Source organism: Diorhabda sublineata, chromosome 3 (genome assembly GCF_026230105.1).
Source record: "Diorhabda sublineata isolate icDioSubl1.1 chromosome 3, icDioSubl1.1, whole genome shotgun sequence".
In the NCBI taxonomy this organism is placed as follows: Eukaryota; Metazoa; Arthropoda; class Insecta; order Coleoptera; family Chrysomelidae; genus Diorhabda; species Diorhabda sublineata.
The window spans coordinates 7,887,348-7,912,799 of NC_079476.1; the positions used below are offsets into that span (position 1 = coordinate 7,887,348).

The 25,452-nt window shown below is 32.8% G+C and overlaps 1 protein-coding gene and 1 non-coding gene across 3 annotated transcripts in view; one reads left to right on the forward strand and one right to left on the reverse strand.

Annotated features, from left to right (window-relative positions):
* LOC130441527 (head-specific guanylate cyclase) overlaps positions 1-25,452 on the forward strand; it is a 119,646-nt gene that overhangs the window by 64,430 nt on the left and 29,764 nt on the right. For both annotated transcript variants that reach the window (XM_056775249.1, XM_056775248.1), the window contains exons 5-6: positions 7,269-7,629; positions 19,402-19,535. In XM_056775249.1, coding sequence (XP_056631227.1) covers positions 7,269-7,629; positions 19,402-19,535 — 495 coding nt within the window. The remainder of the gene's footprint in view (positions 1-7,268; positions 7,630-19,401; positions 19,536-25,452) is intronic.
* Trnac-gca (transfer RNA cysteine (anticodon GCA)) lies at positions 13,750-13,821 on the reverse strand. The gene has a single exon. It is a non-coding gene; the product is annotated as a tRNA-Cys (tRNA).

Below are 25,452 nucleotides of genomic sequence, written 5' to 3' on the forward strand. Positions count from 1 at the left end.
CAGAAATTGTGATTTGAATCTCGTTCTGGATTAGTATTAGCAAGTTATAGTTTCCGAATAGTCATTGTGTGTATAGTATCTACCGAGAAGTTGTCAGTCTAGGAGTTGTAGAACAGGAATTGCAACTTCTCGCGATATGTAGACAATTTTTCCTTCAATATATTTATAACCTCACATATTATTTTAGTTATATATCTACACATCTGTGTATTTGTCAACAACTAAGTTTCTTAAATTTATATGTGTGAAATATAAAACAAAGCTTCTGGGAAAATTTTACTTCCGAAATGGAACATGACCTATACGAAACCTTGCAGAGGAAATACAAATACCAACTATTATCCGACAGGGAGACTCCTTAAGCCTGCAACTGTTCAACCTGATATTGGACGAAATAATAAATCATGCCAAGAATACAGCAAGAGGATATTCACTCACAACGGACGCAATAAAAATAATCTGTTATGCTGATGACGCTGTAATTGTGGCAGAGAGCGAAAACGACTTACAGCAGCTCCTATATTCATTCTACGTAAAAGCCAAAACCTTTAACATACAAGTATCCACCGCAAAAACTAAAACCCTTGTCATCTTCAAAGAACCTATGAGGTGCAAACTCACCCCAGAAAATAAAACCATAGAACAAGTCATTTGACTACCTATACACACAAATCAGCGTAGACCAGAACAGAATAGATGAAGTAAAAGGACAATCAAACAAAGCCAGCCATTTATCAGGCGTACTCCGGGACATTATCTGGAATAATACCAGTATGAACAAAAAGGTAAAATTTAAAACATACGTTAGACCCATATTGACATATGCCATCGATTCAAGAGCGGACAACAAAAGAGCTAAAAACATAATTCGAACAATAGAAATGAAAATACTCAGAAACATATACACACGGGTACACACTAAGAGACAGAAAGAGAAACACAAACATAAGGCACGAATGTGAGGTGGAAGACATAGTCAGATGAGGACGTAAACATAGAAAAGCTTGGAACGAACACGTGGACAAAATGACCAGAGAAAGATTAGCAATGATCGCACGAGACGCTAAACCAGGGACCCTTAGGAAGACCTCCAAAAAGATGGATGGATTCATGGACATCAACATCTCAAGGATGACAAGTTGGAAACTACTGGCCTAATGCCTACAATACGTTGAAGAAGAAGAAATGTGTGAACCTAGTACTTACTACTTTTGCTTAAAAGGGCTTAAGATGTTCCTGAAGGCAATTTTTCGTGAATGCGTGCATCGAGCGTACGGTGGTTCGAGCGCACAGATTATATAGGAGGGTGCATCGAGCGCACATTTGCAGGTATTAAGACGGTACCTAACATAACATAACCTAATCTAAACTTTTATTTTGCCCTAGTAGTAGGGTGGAATGTAATGCCATCCTTTCAGTGGGCTGTACAATACTGAGAGCTCGTGTGGGACTTTCACCTTACTAAACCACTCTCCATTTTAGAACTTCCTTGGGAGTAACTGTGTACCGGTAGGGCAGAGACTTCAGTACACCTTCCTAAATCACTATGTTTCTACTTACCCTTTCGTCTCTCTGTCTTCCTTTTCCTTCTTCATCGTTATTGCCGTAATGAATTCTGTTACATTTTTACAATTTATTTTGGAGCTTATCGTGAGTTCGATTAACTCATCTTCTCTCGGCAATGTTTTGTTAATCTTCTGTTCTATTTCTCTTCTCTATTAATTCCGTCTCGCACATTCATACAAGACATGAGTCGTCCCTTTGCTCACAGGTATCACTTATGTTCCTGTTTGTTTTTTTAATTCTTTTAGTAAAGGTACATGTCCTATAAGAATATGCGTGACAAAATAATTGGTTGTTCTTTGTTTAAAATTCATCCATTTTTTAATATCCGGTATATTGTCCATTGGGCTTTGTTTGTTTGTTTGTCCAATCTTTCCTGCCATCTTCTAAGGGTTCTCTGCCTTGTTATCCTTCTGTTTCCCGCCAATCAGCCTCCTATTTTAATAGAAAACATCTTTCCTCGATCATGAGGTATATTGGGGGGAAACCGGCAATTACTTGAGCCGCTTTTATGGATGTTGTTCTATAAGCAGCTATTACCCTAAGTAGAGCACTTCTCTGAGCTTTAGTTATCATATCTTTATATTTGTTCAGCTTTATGGTTTGTCTCCAAACACGTGTCGCATATAGGAGTATACTATGTGTAACTTGGCAAAGAACTCTGCGCTTACAGCATCCCGGGCCCCCACATTCGGCATTATTTTTTGCAATTGTGCCGTTTTGCTGTTTGTTTTTTTCACAATATACTTAATATGCTCAGAGAAATTGAGTTTTTTTGTTAGAATAACTATCAGGTTCTTTACTTTAGGTTTAGGCCTCTCTTCTCGTTCCTGTGATAGCCAGGTCCTTTTCTTTTTTTTGGGCCATTAACTACCAGCACTTCGGTTTTGTGTGGGGCGATTCTCAGATAGTTCAGGTGTGTCCATTGAAATGCCAGCGCAGCCGCTTTTTCTGCTCTATTTGGACCTCATTTATTTGTTTACCCTATAACCAATGTACTAGGTTATCGGCATATGCTATTGCCTTTACCTTAGGTCCATAGTTTATACATATATTTTTATACATTATACATAATGTTCCACAGAAATGGTCCTAGTACCGAACCCTGTGAATCTCCCATCGTACATTTATGGGTAATGCATCCGGACATCATCTTTCTGTCACTTAAGTATTGCTGAATAAGCTTGATTAGATATTGGCTTAAAGCCCTAATCTATGACACCTATTCTATAAGTTCCTGTATGTTCAACACTCTGTATAACATAAACGAATAAAAAAATAACTATTTTCAATTATTTCGATAGGAGTAAGTTCCGTTTCAAACTTTTATAAAAGTTCACATTCGACACAAGGAGAGCCCGAACAACGATAAAATGTGACCATAATTTCTAAGAGTTTAATGCCTACTATTTGAAAACTATACCATAGATACTAAGCAATAAAGGAGAATAAATGTCAGTTCATTCATTTATTATAGCAGAGCAAACATTATCAAATTATAACTTTTAATCTTCCTTACATCTAATAAACTTAGTTTATAGCATTATTGATAGCCTCATAAAAATATGAATGTCGTTGTAATTTTAATCCAAATGGTACATAAAGTAGTGAGCGCTATCATTACTAATTCGAACTTATTTTTGGCTGAATTTGTTCACTTTCAATGAAAAAACTGTTTAATTAATTTCATCGTTAGATAAATAAAACACGATTTGCTGTTTGAAAGATTATTGAATATACTTTCCCTTCAATCCTCTTATTTCAGAGAAGTTCTAATTTATAAAGTTTCTAAAGTAAAAATTTGGACCTCTGTCGAAATTTATTGTCAATTGTACATAGGATGGATATGCGTTCTCTAATTTATAGTCCAGTTGATCCTAAAAATTAAATAATAATATATATTCATTATTTACCAGCGTGGAAATAATTCACAAAATTTTATTCGTCAAAAAACTAATAGTTCGTACCTCTCCTTAGCCTATTACTTTTTCGCATATGAGTGTGTTCCATTCCTGTGCTAACGAATGCGGCATCTATTTTACAGAGTTCTTTCCGAAACAAAAATACTTCAGCCAAAATATGATATATCATACACTTTTAGAAATCTAATAATTATTGTTTTTTCTTGACACAATTTCTTCTTTATACCAACTAAATGAATTGTGGTTTAAATATCTTGAGGAAGAAGTTAGTATTTATAAAAATTTGATTTTATATTATTGTTTATTTTACATTAAGAATATTGAAAATTATGCAGGGAATAATATTACATTGTATCCCTCCATTAGAACTGCTTCTGTAGAAGACCATCTTCAGCTCACTTCCCAGTTACAGTATTTACGAGCACTACGAGATTTGTGTGCAGGGTCGTTGCCTGCAAAAAGAAAACACCTTTGGATAGCTTTCCGCATCTTTTCTCTTTAATTTTTTAATGTAGAGTGGTCAGTTATGTCGATTAGTAATCTCCAGTTATTGTTCTACCCTTATCCAAAAAATCAAAAATGATTACTCCATGGCAATCCCAAAAAACTGAAACAAGAACTTTTCCAGCAGATTTTTGGACACGAAACTTCTTAGGTCTTGGAGAACCAGAGTGTCGCCATTCCATCGATTGTTGCTTCATTTGTGGATTGTAGAAATGTAAACGAGTCTCATCCATAGTAACAATTCGGCTTAAGAAGTCTACATCGTTTCCAAATCGAGCACAGATCGAACGCGATGCATCTACCCTTGCACGCTGTTGGTCAGCATTCAAACATTTGGGGGTCCATTTTGTAGGAATTTTTCTCATGTCCATATTGACGTGAACTGTATGATGAACGCATTCGTGCATATTCAGTGCTTCAGATATCCGTTTTAGCCCAATTGCACGGTCTGAAAAAATCATGTCATGAACTGATTCGATATTTTGGGGGACTGACACAGAAACTGGCCTTCCCGATCGGTCATCATCTTCAATGGAAAATTGACCTCTTTTGAAGTTTGCAGTCCAATTTTTTACGGTCGCTTACGAAGGACATGGGTATTAAGCATATCTTCGTAAATCTGCTTACCTCTTAACCCTTTTAAATACAGGTACTTGATGATGGCTCGATACTCCAATTTTTCGATTTACACAATTTCTTGCTTAACTCCGGATAACTTTTTTGACTTCAAACTTTACACTGACACTTTTAATGAGTTGCTATGGTAACGCAATATTTTGTTTATGAATGGAGCTGGTCTAGGCTAACTAGATATCAATACATCCTCGTAATGGTAGCATATTTTAGCTGGTATTCAGATATTATTTTTCTAGTAAGTAGAATTCATTTGGCATTAATAAAAGCTTATATCAAAACCTTCTTGGCCTATTTTTGTGATATATAACTTACTTTAGAACTCAGATACCAGGTTTGCATATCTCCTAAGCCTTTTGTTTCTATTCCTAAAGATTGAACCTCACCATCTGACATAAATTCTAGCGATGCAACAAAAATGTTTGCCGTAGAACGAGTAATATAGCAACGTAAATTATTGCGTCACGCCTTGTGCATTGATGCTCAGTCTGTAAGTCGCATTTCTAATTAATGACATTATTGGGATTTTGTTTGTACGAGTAACTGGAGATGGAATTGAGAAGATTAAGATATTATTCTATTTATCCAATAATATGAAAAACATTCTTTCTGGAATTATAAACTATATTCTTTCTTCCGATATTTTCAAAAGGTATTGCAAACTAATTATAGAATCAACGCTAATTTTACTTTCACTGTCATGCACTCTCGAAAGTACGAGGATGTATTGATATCTAGTTAGTCTAAACCAGTTCCATGCATAAACAAAATATTGCGTTACCATAGAAAGGAACAATAACTTATTAGAAGCGTCAGTGTAAAGTTTGACGTCCAAAAAGTAAACCAGAGTTTCGCAATAAATTAAAAGAAGAAAGATGTCCACCGAAATTGTGAAAATCGAAAAATTGGAGTATTCAGCTATCATCAAGTACCTGTATTTGAAAGGGTTAAGAGGTAAGCAGAGTAAGATATGCTTAATACCCTTGGTGATCAATTTCCTTCGTATGCGACTGTGAAAAATTGAACTGCAAGCTTCAAAAGAAGGCCAGTTTCTATGTCAGACCTCGAAAATCGAAAATATCGATGCAGTTCATGACATGATTCCATTAGACCGTGGAATTGGGCTAAATAGGATATCTGAAGCACTCAATATTTCATATGAATGCGTTCATCATACAGTTCACGTCAATATGGACATGAGAAAAATTCCTGCAAAATGGACCCCCATATGTTTGAATGCTGACCAACAGCGTGCAAGGGTAGATGCATCGCGTTCGATCTGTGCTCGATTTGAAAACGATGTAGACTTCTTAAACCGAATTGTTACTATGGAGCAAGCAACAATCGATGGAATGGCGACACTCTGGTTCTCCGAGACCTAAGAAGTATCGTGTCCAAAAATCTGCTGGAAAAGTTCTTGCTTCAGTTTGTTGGGATTGCCATTGAGAAGCATGATTGATTTTTTGGATAAGGGTAGAACAATAACCGGAGATTACTATTCGATATAACTGACCACTTTACGGGAAAAATTGAAGAGAAAAGACGCGAAAGCTATCCAAAGGTGCTGCACACAAATCTCATGTTGCCATGCAAAAAATTCGTGATTTAGGGTTTGAATTACTAGAACACCCCCCTTATTCACTAGATTTCACTCCTTCCGACTATCATCTCTTTCCTTAACTGAAAAGAAGTTTAAAACATTTTTTTTGAAAGGTCTAGAGACGTTGCAGGTTCGCTGTAATAAATGTATCCAATTAAGAGGAGAATATGTTGAATAATAAAATATTTTTCAATATATCCTCGTATGTGTCTTGCTTCGCAGTTTGTGGTCCAATCAAAAATATAAGTGTCTAAAAGTCTGCAAAATAAATGAGCAAAAAATTTCGAAAATGACCAAGTATTGTCATCCAGGGATAATATATTTAGTAAATGGTTTCCACTATATTTCTTTCTATTTACATACAGATTCTTCAATCTCTGTTTGGCCTTCTTTTTGGTAATGTGAGGATTAATAATAATGAAAACTGCACTTAGGTAGTACTGAAAAGACAAAAAGAAATACAATACAGAGCAAGAACGACCAAACTTGGAAATCCTATCTGACACAAATAGTAAACTTCCTTCACGAATTTGCTTAACGGCAGTTAGTATGTACACATATACATCACTATGTGCCGTAAATCCTTTAACGTTCGTTGAAAAACCGACAACTGCTGGATAGCGTGCGTATGTGACAAAAATTTTCTGTTAATCGAGGACCGTGCATAATTATCTCTTGTATTTTGTTTTCTGGCATTGATAAACTGTTCGGAAGTTATTCACTTGAATCATCTTTAATATTTAGTTGGCCACTTTTGAAAGCAGTATATTACGTTTCTACAAATTATATTGAAGGTAAATATTTGAAAATGATTCGCGAAATTGTTTTGGGTTTACATATTAAAGCTTTTCAATTATACAACAAGACTGAGACGGATCAGCTTTGAACAATTAAGAACATATGAATGAGTTAAGTGATCTACACGATATCTATCTATAAACACTTGGTCGAAAACAGCAACGATAAACATAATAAGTCTAATTAAATGGCAAACGTTATTAAGCAACCAACAGTATTTATGTTTTAGCCTATATTTTCTCTTTCAGATATAGATGTAAGCTTATTTTTCGATTCTCTTGGACAAGAATTAATAATGTCTTCACTCACCGGTCGTACTGAACGGGCTTTTATGTGTCTTGGTGGTAATCTCAAAGAATTTCTCACAACTTTGGATGGTGTCTATGATGTGTTGAAGTATCAAGAAAACGGTCGCGAAAACGGACATGAAGCCGAAGCGTTTGTTTGTACAGTTATCGATGCCGACAATTTACAATTGGATTTCACAACGGAAAAACCAGCAGTAGCTTACCTTTTTGTAGGATGTTTGAAAGCAATTGGAAGGATATTATATAATACTCAAGTAGAGATTGTACTCAACCAAGACATAGTAGATAAACGACATTTCAGGTAACAGTTTTAAAATACTAAGAAATAAGAAATACGGTGAATGATAGTATAAAGAGAGTATAAAAAATAATAATGGTTACATGCAGCTTGAGCTTATCACTTTCAACAAAATTTTTGTGATTCCCTTTATTAATTTTTGAACAAGTTTAAGTTTTATGGAAATGATGCTAAAATTTGAAAAACAAATGAAAATTCTATTAATTAAAAAATAAACTTTGTAAAAACCAGTCTGCACTCTCCCCACTTTACTTTATTTGATTCACATTTTGATGTTTTGGTTTAGAATTGATTATAATATCCATTTATTCTAATTTTGAATTTATTATCATCATAATTATTATTCTCTCTCAATCAGGTTTCTGATTTTTTTATTAGGTATCCATCTGAATTCACAAACTGATATGTTGGATACCTTTATCGATTAAATTAACAAACACTGATTTAGGGGACAGGACATAAATGAAAGTTTACTTATTTTGTGGACTGAGTTAGTTATTATAATATTCTGATTGAGGGAGTGAACAGAGGCGGCAAGGTCAATACCGCAACAGTTAGCCTAAAAGCTGTGAGCATCTGCAAAGCTTAGATTGTCTTCAGATTATGACATCTAATTCATGGATAAATCCAAAAGAGGCGATCTGACAGACCCGCATATACAGCGCAGTGGCACCGAAGGTATTGCAAGGAATGACAACAGATGAGAGCTTCTTCTGGAATGCTACAAATCATGAACCAATGAGCAGGTTAGCGGAAAGACAGTATCGTTGCTCTTATTCTCTGGTCATAGAGGATACTCAACTGCTGACAGAGCCTGAATCTGAGGTAGGAATCCCTTATTCGCATATAAAGTAACATCGATCTCTGGGACTCAGAAGAGGAGGTGCAAACACTCTGTGGACCTCTGTCAGCGCTGCTTTTGTTTTCATTAGCATTTCGGAAGAACATGTTCAGTTTCTTCCTTATGTAGCATTAATAAAATTAATCAATTATTGATCCTTTACTATTCGGTTTTGAGTGAATATTTAATTATTTTCATTTGTTTGAAACCTATTGACGAAAGGAGAGAATGTGGTGAAAATGGGAAAAAAAATAATTTACGGGAGAGTATTTGAGGGTGAAAAAGGTATATCTCTATTTGTGGTGAAACTACAATTCTCAAAAAAAACTATTTGGCAACGTTTTAGGTAATAAAAAAGTCTTCAAATTTATCATTTACACTTTTTTCACATAACCTCAGAATTTATGTGGAAAATTCAAATTGGTTGTTTATTTCCATCTTATAAAATATTTTTCAAAAAATTTTGAATTGAAAATTCTCAAATAAATATATCATTTGTTTAAAAAAAGTCAGCGAACATTTTGTTAATTGGAATCTCTACTTTCTGCTGGTGTAAAAAATGTACATTACTATGATAAATTTTCTCAGAGAATGCAAAAAAATGGAATCCGAAAAATTTTTTCTGAAATAAAAATGCAAATTCCTCAGCATTTTATTATTATTTTGCACTTTTTTTAGTCAGAAAACGTGGGATTCTATGTTACATAAGTAATTAAAGTGTAAAATATTGATAATTAATTAGCTAAAAATAATTCAAGACAAATTTTCGAATTCGAGGATTTCTGCATTTTCTGAGAAAATTTACCAAAAGAAAATATTTTTTTGCCCCATCAGAAAGTATAGGCTTCAACAGCAAGCCTACAGGTTTCTTTCTAAAAAGTCGATATTTGGACGTGAAAATTTTCAATTGAAAATTAGGGTACTTTTTCGATATTAAGTCAAAATAAAATAAAAAAATAAGTATTCAAAATAAAAAAAAATTACATGTGTGATTAGGCCATAAAAAGGTAAGTTTCCACAGATTTTCGTAGAAAAATTTTTTTTTCAGTGATAATAATGAAAAACCTACAAATTGGTTATTTGAATTTTTGACATTAATTTTGTGGTTATATGGAAAAAGTGTAGCTATAGAATTTTTCACCACGTGTAACTTTGTCATCCAACTTTTTTCAATGGGTCTTGTAGGCTTAGCGCAAATCAAGATAAACCATTTTTCTGTGCAAAAACTCACCCCCTCTACTTTTTTCTTTTTTGTTATATTTTATTTCTTCCTGAAATGGTTCCATCCCACTCCATTTTTTTAGTTTGAAAAATAATCGACTTTAGTCTATTAATTATAAAAATAATTTGTCTCATAAGAAAGTAAAGGACAAAAATTCTTTTAATAAAAAATTCTTCACTGCGCTATAACCTACCCACACAAACATTTTTATTTTGTATTTTTTTCAATATTCTCTGCAATTTTTTCCCAACTTATTTTCTTTTACAGAGTGATATTGTCCGAAATGCTATACTCCACTTTCATACAAAAATATTATCATTTTCTCATTTGCTGGGGCAAGAATATTTACATTTTTTTCATTTCCCTTAGTTTGAATTCTATAGCTCTAAGATCGAGTCACCACTCGCTATGTGTTCCTATATCATGAGTATTTCCTGTTAAACAGAAAAGTTTGGCATGAATAGGCTGTTAGCATATCTAGCAGTTGACTTATGTGAATAAAATTGCATTAAAATAACACCTCATAAAATTGTATTCTCCCTTTTATATTGTTAAAAAATATATTAATTTTTCTGTATTGTTAAATAAAATTACTGTGTAGAAATTAAGTTTCTATTACATACACCATAATTCCTCATTCTATATAGAATTGAGGTTATTGACGCCAGTATCTAATCAAAGTTTTTCGAACGGATCAGTTTTGGTTATACAAGCGCTATGTGCTTTTGTAGACTTAGTACATATAAATATAATTACATATTCTTTTCTTCATAAACTGAATTTTAATTTAATGATATTGACCGGAGATTATTTAAAAAGACAGCAAAAACTTACACCATTTTTGATAGTCATTGTTTGATTATTGTGAAATAGTTTTTTGTAGCCAAAAGAAAACACTGGCCGACAAGATTTTCGTAACACATGCGAGACCTTTATTTTTTAAATGGAAATACCCGTCCAATAATAGAGAAAATATTTGTCAAGCTCTAACACGTACCATTTTTCAATAGCTTAATTATCCTTGTTTACATTAACAGGTAGGTAAATTTTATGGCCAAAAAAATAACTGAACTGTATTATTCAGAATAAGAATAAGACCTGTTCCCAATAACGAAGATTTACCAGTACCGATTGTGCCTTTAGATCCGCAAAATATTGTTTCAGAAAATACTGGAGTCAAAGTATCAACAGGAAGCTCCGCAGGACAATGCACCGACTCTATTTTTACCCCAAGTACCAGTTCCGGCGAATCACATTTGATTTTTTAAAGTGGGTTGAATGATTTAGCTCGCGATTTGGAGTAATCGAAGCAACAGTCTGAACTTCTTGCTACCCGTCTTAAGGAATGCAACTTGTTAGCCGAAGAGACAATAATTAGGACCTTTAGAAAAAGAAATGCTACATTTTTTCCGCATTCTACAGTATGGAAAATTCGTTGTGTGCGTGTACGTATATTGATGGTCTAATGAAGGAACTTGATATTGAGCATAATCCCAGTGAGTGGCGCCTATTTATTGACTCGTCTGAACACAGTTTAAAAGCAGTGTTATTACACAATAAAAATTTAAAACCGTCTATACCAGTTGCTCATTATGTTATGAAGATGAAAGAAACTTATGGAAATATTTTCTTGCTTTCAGACAAAATTATCTATCTAAGTATAAGTTGCAGATATGTAGGGACCTGAAGGTGATTGGAATTTTAATGGGACTTCAGGGAGGGCTTACGAAACATTGACTTTCTTTGTCTATGGGACAGTCGGGCAGTAGCTCAACACTATGTAAAAAAAATTGGTAAACAAGAAGTGACTTTCAACCGGTAGCTCAAAATGTTGAGTTTATATCCCTTGTAGTTCCCAAAAATGTCCTTCTCCCCCTTTTCACATTAAACTTGGATTGACGAAAAACTTTGTAAAGGATATGGATAAAGAGGGTGATGGGTTCAAGGGAAGTCTTTCCCCAGTTGAGTATTGCCAAATTAAAGGAAGGTATTTTTATTGGGCCACAAATAAGAAAATTGTGGGACGATGACAAATTTGCAAAAAGCTCACAAGACAGGAACTTAGAGCTTGGAAGGCATTTGTTAATGTAGTGAGGGGATTTTTGGGTAACAATATGGATCCAAACTACCAAAAGCTAGTTGATGAGCTTCTAGACGCCTACAAATCCCTTGATGCTCGAATGTCATTGAAAATTGATTTCTTCAATTCCCATCTGATATTTTTTCCGAAAATTTGGGAGCTATCAGTGATGAGCAGGGTGAAAGGTTCCACCAAGATATTAGAACAATGGAAATTCGGTATCAAGGACGATGGGATTCGGCCATGATGGATGATTACTGTTGGTTTTTTAAAAGAGAGAATGCAACCCCTCATAAAAGGAAAAAGTGAAGCTATTTGATATTTAAAGTGTTTTTTTTAAGTTTTTGCTTTTAATAAATGTGAGGCATGTTTATGAGATGTAAACTATAAATATTGTCAATATATACGATTTAAAAAACGTGAAATTATTTTTTTAATAAATAATCAATATTTTACCAATGAATATGGTTCTATAAATATAACATAAAAACCTGTCGTGTTACAATTATTTTTTTTCATAGTTTCGTATTTGTATATATCAATTTTATCACAATATGCTATTCATTCTTTAGATAATACAATTTTTTTTCCACCAGTGAAATTAATTGAACTTAGAAGAAAAAAGATTCAATTGATTCTAAATATATAATATATAATGAGTGTCAAGTGTGAAGGGCTTACTTTTAAGCCTCAAAGTACTTACAAGTATTTGTATAAAAAATATTCATTTTCAATTGGAAATTATAGTGCTTATTTCAATTGATAATTGTAACTGAATTCTCTAATTAAAATGAATATCAGGATTAAACACATGCATTCTGTTTTAAGTTCGAAAAATAGTTGTTTGACTCAATCAAATCTAGAATTCAAATCAAAATAATGTGGCTAGATTGTTTATTACTTTACTCAAAATAAGCAACAAGCAAACATAAGGAAAAAAAGCCGTGAGCAGCAGAACTCCATCACGAAAGTCGAATTTTTCGTCGAATGAAGAATTTAACTAATACACAAACAAATCTTTCCATAAAATGAATTTCTTGGAAATGATATCAATTCTCAATCTTATTTCTTTATATGGAAAATTTGCTATTCCTCAATAACTTTTCATTTCATAAGTTAACTCTCTCTCTTGAATGAAAATTCATAATTTCAATAGACCCGGTGGTCTCGAACCCTCTTGTTCAATTCCAATTGACAACAAAGAAAAAATTGTCATAATGACAAGAAATTTCGAAAATGGGAAGTAAAAAAAATCACCCTAGCAACGATCATACTCGTATTATTCATTAAATAGGAGGCGGTCTAGTTCAACAATCACAACGATCAAAATGATTTCGGGCGTTTTGTGCTAGAAGAACTGAAGAAGAAAACTTTGAACTTGAGAAAGACAATTCTTCAACATCACCCCTACTTGCATGCGAAGTTCGAACCCTCTAGTTAAACTTTTTCTGGCCAAAAAATTAGAAAATATTAAAAAAATGACCATAAAATGGAGAGGGGCGGAAATGGAAAGTTTGAACCTACATGTGAAATTTCATTTTTCAGTCGCTTTTCGTTTGACCTGCAGAGATGGGCAAAGGTCAAAAACCACTTTTTTTGCACTGCGACCCCTCGAAATATTCATTTGTTTCCAACCAAACTCTAATAACATCAATCCGACGCCAAAAAAGCCATGTATGCTAATTTTGAACCAAATCGGAACCGTAGCAATTGCTCGAGAGACGAAAATAAAAATAAGAATTGTAGCTTAAACAGATATATATATATATATATATATATATATATATATATATATATATATAAACTACAGACATTCGAAAAACCATCATACTCGTGTTCAGGAGGTCTCAAAACATGGAAAAAATGATGTGCCCCCATTCTTCTTCTAGTCATGCCTACTATAATAGTCTAATTTTTCTTTGAAAAATTTGACCAAAAATGTATATAATTAAAAATCAATTTCCGTCCCTATATAAAATAAGGGGACACCCGGGTTTGAACCGGGGACCTCTCGATCTGCAGTCGAATGCTCTACCACTGAGCTATATCCCCATAAGTCCCATTTTTTAAAACGGGCTAGAAATTAGTACTTTCCGGTTTATTTTTAGGTCAGAAAATCTTAATTTGTCGAACCGAGCCAGAAAATTATTGTGCTAGTCCGGTAAAAGCTTTTACCGGACTCAGTTTTATTTATTTTCTGGCATATCTTTAATGAAAAAAATAATAAAATAGTCTAAGATAGTGGTCAATTGGTTTCTATAGTAACCGAGTTTTGTATTATTTAAAACTATAAAATAACTTGACATATTTTGACGTTTAGTGGAAAACGCGACATTTATTATAAAATGGATAATCAAAATGATGATGATGATTGTGAATTAATGGAAGCTGAAATTATACCAGATGAAATTGTTAAGGTGGCCACCCAAGCCACGTTTGATTTATTACCGTCGAAGTCCCGGACACGATATGAACAAACATACCAAATTTTTGAAAAGTGGTGCGTGGAAAAGAAGGTAATGAATATTTGTGAGGATGTGTTATTGGCGTATTTGTCAGAAAAATCAGAAACGCTGAAATCTTTTTCGTTGTGGAGTTTATATTCGATGCTGAAGGCTACGTACCAGAAGAAATATCGACATAAGCAAATATTTTAAATTAACAGCGTTTATGAAGAAAAAATCCGTAGAGTATAAAGCAAAGAAGTCTAAACTACTTAATAAAGAGGATATCGATAAGTTTTTAGTAGAAGCTTCAGACGAACAATATCTAATGACCAACGTGCTGTTGATTATAGGTTATACTGGTGCATGTCGACGAGAAAAAGTCACTAATATATTAATTGACGACATAAAAGACAAACTATGCTTTTGGTTAAGGTTTCAAACAACAAAACAAACAAATCAAGATCATTTATTATTAATAGGAAAAATGAACGAAATTTGTATAGGAAGTATATAGCGCTACGCCCTACCAACGTTCTTCATCGACGTCTCTTTATTAATTAAAATAAAGGAAAATGTAATAAACAACCTGTAGGTATATACACTGTAGATAATGCTCCCTCCAAAATAGCTACATTTTTGAGATTGCCAAACCCAAAGGAATACACAGGGCATTGCTTTAGGCGTAGTTCAGCGATTTTGCTAGCTAACGAAGGTGCTGACATCATAAACTGAAAACGACCTGGTGGCTGGAGTTCATCTCAAGTTGCCGAAGGCTACATTGAGGATCCAGTTCAGAATAAGATTAATATAGCTAATAAAATTGAAAAAACAGGTAACTCAAACACAGAAATTGTCTCAGAAACTCATTATAATGTAAGCAATTCAAAAAATCTCACGTCAACGAATAATTTTGGAATACCGTGCTCACAGATAAGTAATGCTAATAATTGTACGTTTAATATAACTATCCAAAAATAATGTTTATATTTGTAAACAAAAAATTAACGATTGTTAAAAAATTGTTAAAATTAGTTAATAAAGAGTTTTTGTTATAAAAATGTGAACTGAATAATATGAAGTTTATGGTACAATAAGGTAAAAGGCCACTTTCGGGACTTGTTACGTAAACTACTATTTTTAAATTAAGACAACATAATTTTATTCAGTTTCCTTTATTGGCATTAATACCAAGAACTCGCCATGAAGTCATATTCGACAAGAATTTTTAAGAAAGTTAGTAAATCAAAATCAATATAACTTTATAAAACTTTTCACCGTATTTTTTATTTAATTAATGCTATAAGTATTAATTACATTTAAAATTTTTTAAGAAATACACTAATTTTTTTTCATATAAATAAAAAATTGTACTTCACATCGTTTTACTAGATGGTTAATCAACTTATTCCGAACAATTAACAGTTATTTTTGAAAGTTCTAGGTGTACATAGTTTTATTGATGTAATCATCTTTTTTTAATCATTGGAAAATGTGAAGAAAAAACAGTAACACGTTCCCAGTGCCGTTGATGCGTTTTTGCGGACTTTCACTTTGGATTATCTCGTTAAATTTTGTACAATCTATCATCATATGTTACGTGTTGCCGGTTTCATCACTAAATTGGTTGTTGGTAGTATATTTGTTCCGATTTTTCTCTATTTCTCTTCTTATTTTTGATAAAACTTCCATGATTGAGTGTGTTTCCACTCAACTCTTATTGGTATTAGTTACTGCGTCCATTGTGCCTTAACTTTCTTATTCATACAACTTTGTATTCCCCTCATCGATTTAAAAGTAATTGGATCAAGCGCACATTATTTGATATTTGGGATCTTCACGTTTAGAGAAGAAATTGTTTTTAAATCCTACCCAGCTTGAGTACTTTTTTATGTGGTACTCATATATAATCTACTCAAATGTGAACTAAATATTACGTCTACTAGTCAAATATGAAGTTATAAGTTACTTATTATAAATAATTTTAAATGAAACCCTATGACAAGGAAACCTATTCAATTATGTAAGAGTTTTCAAGGGACAAGGATTAAGCAATCGAAAAATGATAAAACAAAATCACAGTTCAACTCTCAATTTGAATTTCAAGATCAAACGAAAAGTGAATAATTGATCTCGGTCAATTCCTCTTTGTGATAAAAGATTTAGTATAACACTGATTTAAGCTACCACTGTTATTAAAGAATGTGAACCATGAGAAAGTCGTATAACGATTTATTTTACATAACTATTCGTGAATAATTTAGTTCACCTCAGAGCACCGTGGATAGAGTACTAAATGTAACAAATTTCACGATTATTTTGGCAACTAGCTGCAAAAGCGCAAACCTGTTATTAGTTAAATTAGTACTAAAATTCAGGCATCGTCTCTGGAAACTATCTAAAGTTCCGTTTCTCTAATTTGACGTTTTTGTGATTCTCCATCTTCGTAAGTTACGTGTCTTCTACAATGCTTAATTTAACTGTTTTAGTAGCATTTGATAATTCTGAAACTTTTCTACATTCAGGGTGCTTCTGAATTCATTCGCCAAAATTTTTTTTCATTTTTTTTAAAATTTTTAAATAATGTATTGTTAATGGACAAGATACATTTTTCAAGAATATATAAAATAAATTTTCACAATATTCATATATTGCAGATGAGAATCCCCATGAGATTATAGGGTAATATTTTCATGTTTTTTCTGTGAACGTATGGATTATAGTGGATAAATTAATCGGGTAACATTTTCTGACTCAGTTATTCAATGGAATTTTTTACAACATTTTTCTCAAAAATGATTTCCCTAACTACTTGAAAGCATCGCACTCAATATCAAACAAAATATGCGGTTCATGCACTATAGTGCTCCAGTACACTTCAGTAGGACCGCTAGACAGCATTTAGATGCAACTTATCCCTACCGTTGGATTGGTCAAGGAGGACCCCAACATTGGCCTCCCCGATTTCCAGAGTTAAATCCTTGTGGGGCTACCTTGGAATATTAGATTACAACGTACCCATATTTGTTAATAACGATTTGGAAAATTGTATTCAAATAGCCTGGGACACAATAAGAAATACACCTCTAATATTTGAACATGTACGCCAATCTATGACACGTAGGCTACGTTCATGTATTTTGGCTAGAGGTGGTTATTTCCAGCATTTATTATCAATCGAATTACATGTTACATATTTACTGTGTTCCACTCAATTTATTCAAAAAATTATAGATTCTGGTCTTTCTTTTTTTCTTCCTCTTCAGCTATTGGTTTTGAGAAAAGTTACTACTGAGATTTTAGAAAAAAAAAACAGAACGTGTTTCCAATGAGAGGTTTCTCCATCGCACCATTTCAAAGATTTATTCGAGGGTCGTCACGGAAACAACAGGTGATAATAATAATATAAAACGATATGGCAGACCAGAAGTTCCTAATATACCGGCAGAATTGGAGAGTAAATTATACTTACAATACAATACTATACAACAACTTAAGTTACATTTATTTGTGAACTTGAAGCACAGTAAAAGGGTGATAAATTTACATTAAGAAGAATTCATCAACTCTCAGACCACGACCATGATCAAAAATTGGAATTTCGTGAAAATATAGCATCTAAAATCAACCAACAGTCAGACTATGTCATACCAATTTGTCTTAAGTCAAAATTACTATTTGAACAGAAATCTAAATACACAAAATGTGAACTAAAGGAATGACGCAAATCCTCACAAGAAATGAAAATTTGTATCAAATACACAAATAATGAAGTCATAAGAAATATTTTGTGGATCATTGAGGAAGTAGTTTGTAGGGGCAGTTATTGATTTTTAAGTGAACGGAACAGTGAAAATGAAAAGAAGGAAGAAATAAATCATTCCCATCATTCCTATAGGCAAATCGAATTTTTATATTGATGTACTATTCTGTTTACAAATATGTCAAACAACTTTGAAGTGATGTTCGAAAGAAGCTACCAAAAAGGTGTATATTTATCATAGGGAACGTGTTAAAAAAATACATATGTAGAAGTTTTGCCAAAATTATTGTTAACGCTCCTTTATTATAAAAGATAATCCTCCAAATGATTTTACCGACAAACCTTCTTTTATCACGTAGTCACTTTCAAAGCTATAACAATTGTACTAGATTGTTCATAAAAAGCTCTACAAAGAAATCTATACCTAGACATTACTTATTTAAACCTTTTTTTTTTTGGCTGTTATAGCTCAAAAGTCAGATTGACTGAATTTAACTAATCTAACCTTATATTCTCAAAGTGTCCAAGCGAGCGGTAGCGAGAGCACCGCTCTACACACAAAAAAAATCAATTACACTCCTAGTGAAATATTTTGGATCATCATAACCAAAAGAATAGGTTTACGTAACAAATGTATATAATTTATTTTGTGGAGCTTTTTACGAACTTTATTTTTTGTTTGAAACTTCTTTCTATAAGATCAATATTTTGGGGGGCAACGAAACTTCATAAGAAAAGTTCCTTCTCTAAATAATCTTCTGTAATCAATGAAAAGCTTGTTCATTTTACTACAGCCTAATACTTTTCTCTTTTTAAACGTCATAATAATATGCAAAATGACGCAAAATGCAAAAGAGCCGTTATTCCTTGAAATTTCAGAATCGATAATTGGGAAATAGCATCCCAACAGGATAGTGCAATTTTACATTATCATGGTTTAGTAAGACGGTGTTTGGATCAGGAATGATCCATTAGAAGACGAGGTTTAATGGAATGGAAAGATCGATCTCCTGGCTTCATTGCTTTTGATTTTTATTCTGTGTATGTATATGGAAATATTTAAGTTTTGAAACAACGTATTTTCCCAGGATGTATAGCTATCCACAAACAAATTTGGAATAGTATACTTTCAAATTAGGATAGTTCACTCTCAAAAATTAAAATATAAATTCCAATCAGTGTAAATAAACACAAACAAGAAAAAATCATTGGATAGGTTTGTTCAATGCCTTTAAAAAGAGGTGTGCTACTTGGCATTTGAAATTATTGGTCATAAAGAGCTTGTAACGTCTTCATTGACGAATACGTAATCTATCAAGTAGGGAATTTTAAAAACCTTAATATTTTCACTAATTTATGTATAATCGCTTCAAAATTAATGCGAGAGGACACTTTTGAAAATGACTATATTTTTTAAATTTCCAGATTCAAAATCAGTTTGAAATCACCGGCAACAAGAGCATTAATTTCGGATAAACCTGCTCCAGATTATTCAAGCAGCAAATTGCAGATGGGCGTGAGTACGTTTTGCAAAGCTTTCCCGTGGCACTTCGTTTTAGGTGAGTTCGAACTATAAAAGATTGATTAGATGTAGTTAGTAGGTGATACTCGTAATTTTGAATGAAATTACCCATTACCCTACTCTCGTCCTGTTGTCTGAAAGAAACATCAATACATTGGCCAGTTGTAATGATATCACAATACTGTTAAATAGTTCCTAAGCATACTGGATAATTCATTGTCCATTCATCCAGTTTATATTGTTATCAAAAGGAAATTATCATATTTTGGAAAATCATGTTAAAATATTTGTCTTTGTTCAAACAACAGACCGCCTTGGTACATTTATTGCGTCGATAAAGTAGTTCCATATCGTTTTTTATATATTAGGCGTAGAGTGTAAAAAATCCTGCTTTTAAAATAACTTCTCTATTATAAACAAATGTTTGGGAAACATATCCGTCGCTACTTTGTATTTTTCTATTCAGTACAATCCAAAGATTATATATACGGATAAATCTGCCACTCTGTATAAAAATTTGACGACAAAGTTCGATCCTAGCGACATCTCTCCGACTGGTCCGTACCAGTTATTCATTTGATTTGATTTACAAGAAAATATCAATATCTGAAATTAAAATGTTGTTTAAATGAAGTATTTTGTAAAATATTTTGGTTTTATTTACAATTTATGTGACAACCAGGTTCGACCATCTAAATTTCACAATTTAGTTTATATAAGATATAGGTAGATGGAATATTGAAACACGGGATGATTATTATAATTTATATATTGTTTCTGACGGTTTATAATTATATCCACAAAGAAAAAATTTTCCTTCACACTTTAGCAGGCTTAGGACTATCAACAGTGAGATATTGGCGTGTTTTAAAAATGTTTTTGTTTGTACATGGTACATACAATGGTATATAAAAAAACTGATTTTATAACCATGGATAATTAATGCTTACTGTTGTCTATCTTGCAGCAGAAAATATATAATGACATTTATCTTTCACCTAAATTATTATTGAAAATCCTTTAGGTTATTAATCTGAAATAAAAACATGAAGCCTGTACCCCAGATGTTAAACAAATCAATCAAACAATCAATTTCTCTCTGTTTTTGAATAACACCTGCTTATAACTGCCATAAATGGTTGAGTCATATCTATACCCAAAATGTACAATGATTACATGACTAGAAGAATTAACAGGCAGATGTTTGTTGAAATAATATATTACAATTCATACCTACCTATCAGCTTTTTTGGAGTTGAAAATGAAGATGGCTGCTCCTGTACCCAAAAAATATCGTACAACAAGAATAGCAATTTTTTTCTCTGCATAACTTTTCACTAGGATTCATAATAGGTTTATTGTTACAGTAAATATAAGTATTTACCATGTAATGTAGAGCTGGCAGTGACACTTTTTTAACCTGCCATTGGAGTTTCTACAAATGGGTTCAAAATGAACATCAAATATCACATTCTAATTGATGATAATACTGTATCTGCAAGCATTAACTTGGGGTTATTTATTCTTTGCAACCATATTCTGCAAACGTTTTCATTCGTAGGAATGGAATGTCTATAAAAAAGTAAAATAAGTATAAAATCATTCCACATATTTAACCGTTCAACAAAATGATTTCCTAAATACAAATTAATGAAGTTAGGAAGAAAAGAGTTATTCTCGTTTCGATATGAACTTGATTCCAATTTAAATATTTTTATGTTGATAAACAGTAAATATTACTCTTACCTTTTCGCTGATTGACTCGAGCTTACAAAAGCGTGCCGTGCCGACTTTCGGAGTTGTTAGTGTTTATGTTACCGGCAATGTGTATAATCGGTATTGGTATACAATACCTAGGCAATGTATAGAATACCTAAAATGGGCAGGTAAAGTATGAAATAGAATTTATTTTACACTTTACCTAGGTATTCTATACAATGCCAAACTTGCAGCAGGTAATGTAACACTCGAACGCAATTGTGGTTATTACAAACAAATAAGTACGGTAAGTTTCATAGAACCCTGACACCCTTCCTAGAGGCGCCATTTCAAGCATTAATGGAAGTGAATCGTTTTAGCATGACCGTTCACTCGCGAGTGTACGCCGCACGCGGGTATCCTTTGCAAATAAAATTAAATCCTTTGACAAGAGACGGCACGGCGCCAAGGCGGCGCGATCAAAGTAAGTTCGTTTAGATAATGTCGGTACACCCGAACGCAATTGTGTTTAATAAAACAAAATACGAATAAAAATTATCGGGACACACAAGCTAGGTGCAAAGATGATTTTAATCAAAAATATGCGAAAGTAGGTAAATTCAAAGTAAAATTACACAATTCTTCATCACTGGAACTGTCAGAGTTACTACCACCCGTATTTTTAATAAGAGAGCCATTATCACGCTCTGAATCCAAAACAAAATATTTAGGTACTTATTTTCTTCTGTAATTGCGTGAACTACGTATACTTATGTTCCACATAAATGTGGAAATACCTTTTTTATTAATACGTTGGAGTGATGGTCTGCGATTTGTACAACTCATGAAGAATAGGGCGTTTCACTCAGGAATCAAAAGAACACGTTATGAAGCTCTTTTTGGATCGAAAATAAAAGTTGGCATATCTTTGCCTTTTGAGGATACTCACAACCTGGAGAGGGAAGAAGATTTAGAAAAAGTGATGAAGTCATCTTCAGAATCTGTAATAGATGCGGCTGAGACATCAGAAACTGAAACAGCTGACACTCAACCTCTACAGGCACCAGATCAACAAAACGCTGCACTCGATAGTTTTAACATCGGTAAGGAAGCTTCAAATGTCCAAAGTGCGCATGATGAACACATGGCTATCCCAAATACTAAGAATGTTGTTGAGCCTGCGAATGTCGAAAATCTTCCTTGTGAGGTAAATGATCAAGCGTTACATGATCCGAATTTGGTATCAGTACGAGAGTAGTCATTGAGTTGTGCACTTATATGCTGTGTTTGTTCCGAGGAGACAACAGGTGGTCATTCGTGCAGAATGTGCAATAGGCCTATTCATACTATTTGTGCTGCTCCGGAAGAAAATATTGCAGAAGGTTTTGGATCCAAAGTTGCTTGTCCTTTATGCGCAAAAAACGCCTTTTCGATAGAAAACCGCATCAGAGCCAAAGAGAATTTGATAGTACAAGCTCAGAAAATGCTTAAAACTTCTGAAAAAAAATTCCCTTCCGTATCGTTGGGTTCCAGAAGTCGATAGAGGTCGTGGTGATGCTCGCAATATACTGGCTGTAGTATTACACAAAACTGATGACGATCTATATCAACTAGGCACAAAGCAAGGCGTTTTCAAGACATTGTATTCAAGACAACAGTTCATTGTTTGCCATCAGAAATTACTGCAAGAAGAAGACGTCCCCAATCTGGAAACGACACTCCGTACTCTACACTCTAAAAAGTGTTCCTGTGTCAAAAGTAAGGCTCTGTGCTCTTCAAAGTTCCATAATAGTTTGTCGTGTAAGAATAAATAAAACCTACTTTTACTTAAAATTGTGAATGCCTATTAGACCTACTTTTTGTTATAAAGAGAATTGTTTTGTTTGTGAAGTTCAATTACACTAATTACTTATATTATGTTAAAAGATACATTTGTAATGTAATGTAATGTAATGTAATGTGATGTTACAAACAAGAAGAATTTTAAGTTTCCTGTTATTTTTTTTGTGATTTTAAAGTTGATAATAAAGTTTATTTCAAGTAAATACAACATGTTTTATTTGTCCGCTATTTGATAAGTAAGTCTGTTAAGATTTATTGATATTAACCGGCTTACCTAAGATTAGTTTAGTCTTAAGATTTATTTATTTTACACATTACCGGTGAACCAGCAGGTATTCTATACAATCCCTAGGAATTGTATACATTACCTAGGGATTGTGTACAATACCTGAATTATACACATTGCCGGTAACATTTATACGAAGTTGGTGCAGATTTGAACACATAAATTTTTACTTACCGGGGTGATTCAATACTTTGTGTGCGACCAACGGGAGTGTAAACGACCAACGGGAGAAATTTAAAATTGTTTATTTGGTGGATCTTGACAAAAAATAAAAATGTATGAGATTTGTAGTTATTAAAATTAACAATAAGAATCTTGCGAATATCAGAGAAGGATTCTAATTTCCAAATTATTAAACACATGATACATACCTTTATAAAATGTATTCAGATTGTTCCAAATTAGCGAAGAGTTCTTATACAGTAAAATACAAGTTACGTAAACAAATTAATTCAATATTGTTTTAAAAATTTCCCTAATTAAAATTAACAGAGTTTCAAAGATGTAAAATACCTAATTTGATCTTGGGTTTATCGAAGTAATGAGAGAAAAAGTAACAGGATGCGCAAACTTTTTAATATGTTGATGGCCATTTTCAACCCGCAAATACAGAGGTCATTCAAATTTATCTGGGCTTTGTACAAGGCTTTGTCGGGAAAAATTATTCCAAAAATTTATATTCGTTTGTTATTCAGTTGGAATGATATTTATAATTTAAATTAATAAGATCTTTCTAAAATAAATGGAAAAAGGTACACGAGAGGCTCATTTTCAAATATTTTTTGCCAACTTGGGAATCCTAGATCATATGAATTGATTTAATTGAAATGAATAATTCATTTTCATAAGAGTAACATGAATATGTCATTTTAGTATGTTCAAACCAACTTCGTACAAATTATCATCAGTACTTACAAAGTAACGAAAAGTAATAAGAATTCACGTATCACATAATGAACTTTTAAAACGAAATAAAAACTTGAGGCAAGGCTAGGAACTTTTAAATTTACGATTTTTTCATAGAAAACACGTAAATCTCTCTTTCTATCACAATTAATGAAAAGAAAACTGTATTTATTTAAAAATGTGATAAGGATTCAATTGAAAAGTAACTAAGATAATTATAATTATAAATGAGGTAGTTATTGAAATGATTATAGTAATATGCTAAGAAATTTCAATTGTTGGAATATTTGGTTTGAAGCAGTGACGGTGAAAGAAATACTACACATATTGAAAACACTTTCATGGATACTTTTTTAAAAATTACTTTCATCTGTCTATTGATGATTAAAAATTACCAATTGTTTTTGTGTTGTGTGGATTGACTTGATCATCTGGATTTCGTTCCTTCCTTTTTTTCTATTGCTTTCAGCACTAATTATTGTATAACGGAAAATGGAATTAGGGTTAATTCAATATAAAACTTTTCAAACGTTTCAATTTAGATTTTCATGTTTGCGTTTCAGCTTCTGGAATTCAACAACCATTTGAGAACTTGGACCTGCAGTACAGGAAGATAATGTGATGTTACTTCTGATACATTCATTGAACTATCTGTAAAGGAACTATCCCTAATAATTGTTTGGGTTATGGTTGGCGATAGCTTTAATGATGGTACATAAAATCTCTTGATGAAATCTTCTAAGAAATGTACAGAACGGATAATTTTGGTGCTTGAACAAACCCAATTGTTTATAGTTTTACCTGATTGTTGAATCCAAATATTCTGTAAATCGTTCCCGGCAAATATTCATAAATAAAATCAAGTTAATACAGAGTAATATAGACTTTTCGCAGCTAATGACTTATTTTTTCGACAAGATTTCACTGCACCATTATGTAGATAACAAAAGCGGTCTGCTGAAAAAAAAACTAAATTCCCACTAACCGGGGTAGAAAATGATGGATTGACAGTTCTCAATGTCATCGGAGAAATTTTAAATGGGCACTCACAGTTCATTCTTCCATTTTCTCATCTGTGTTTACGTCTGATTTATAGTCACTGTACACATTGGGTATGTTTCACTAAACTTCCATAAGATTGGATTTCCAGTTTCAATGACCTGAAAAACCGCGGAAGTTGTGGTTGAAAGTTATAGGTGATTTTCAGCAAATAAATATCATT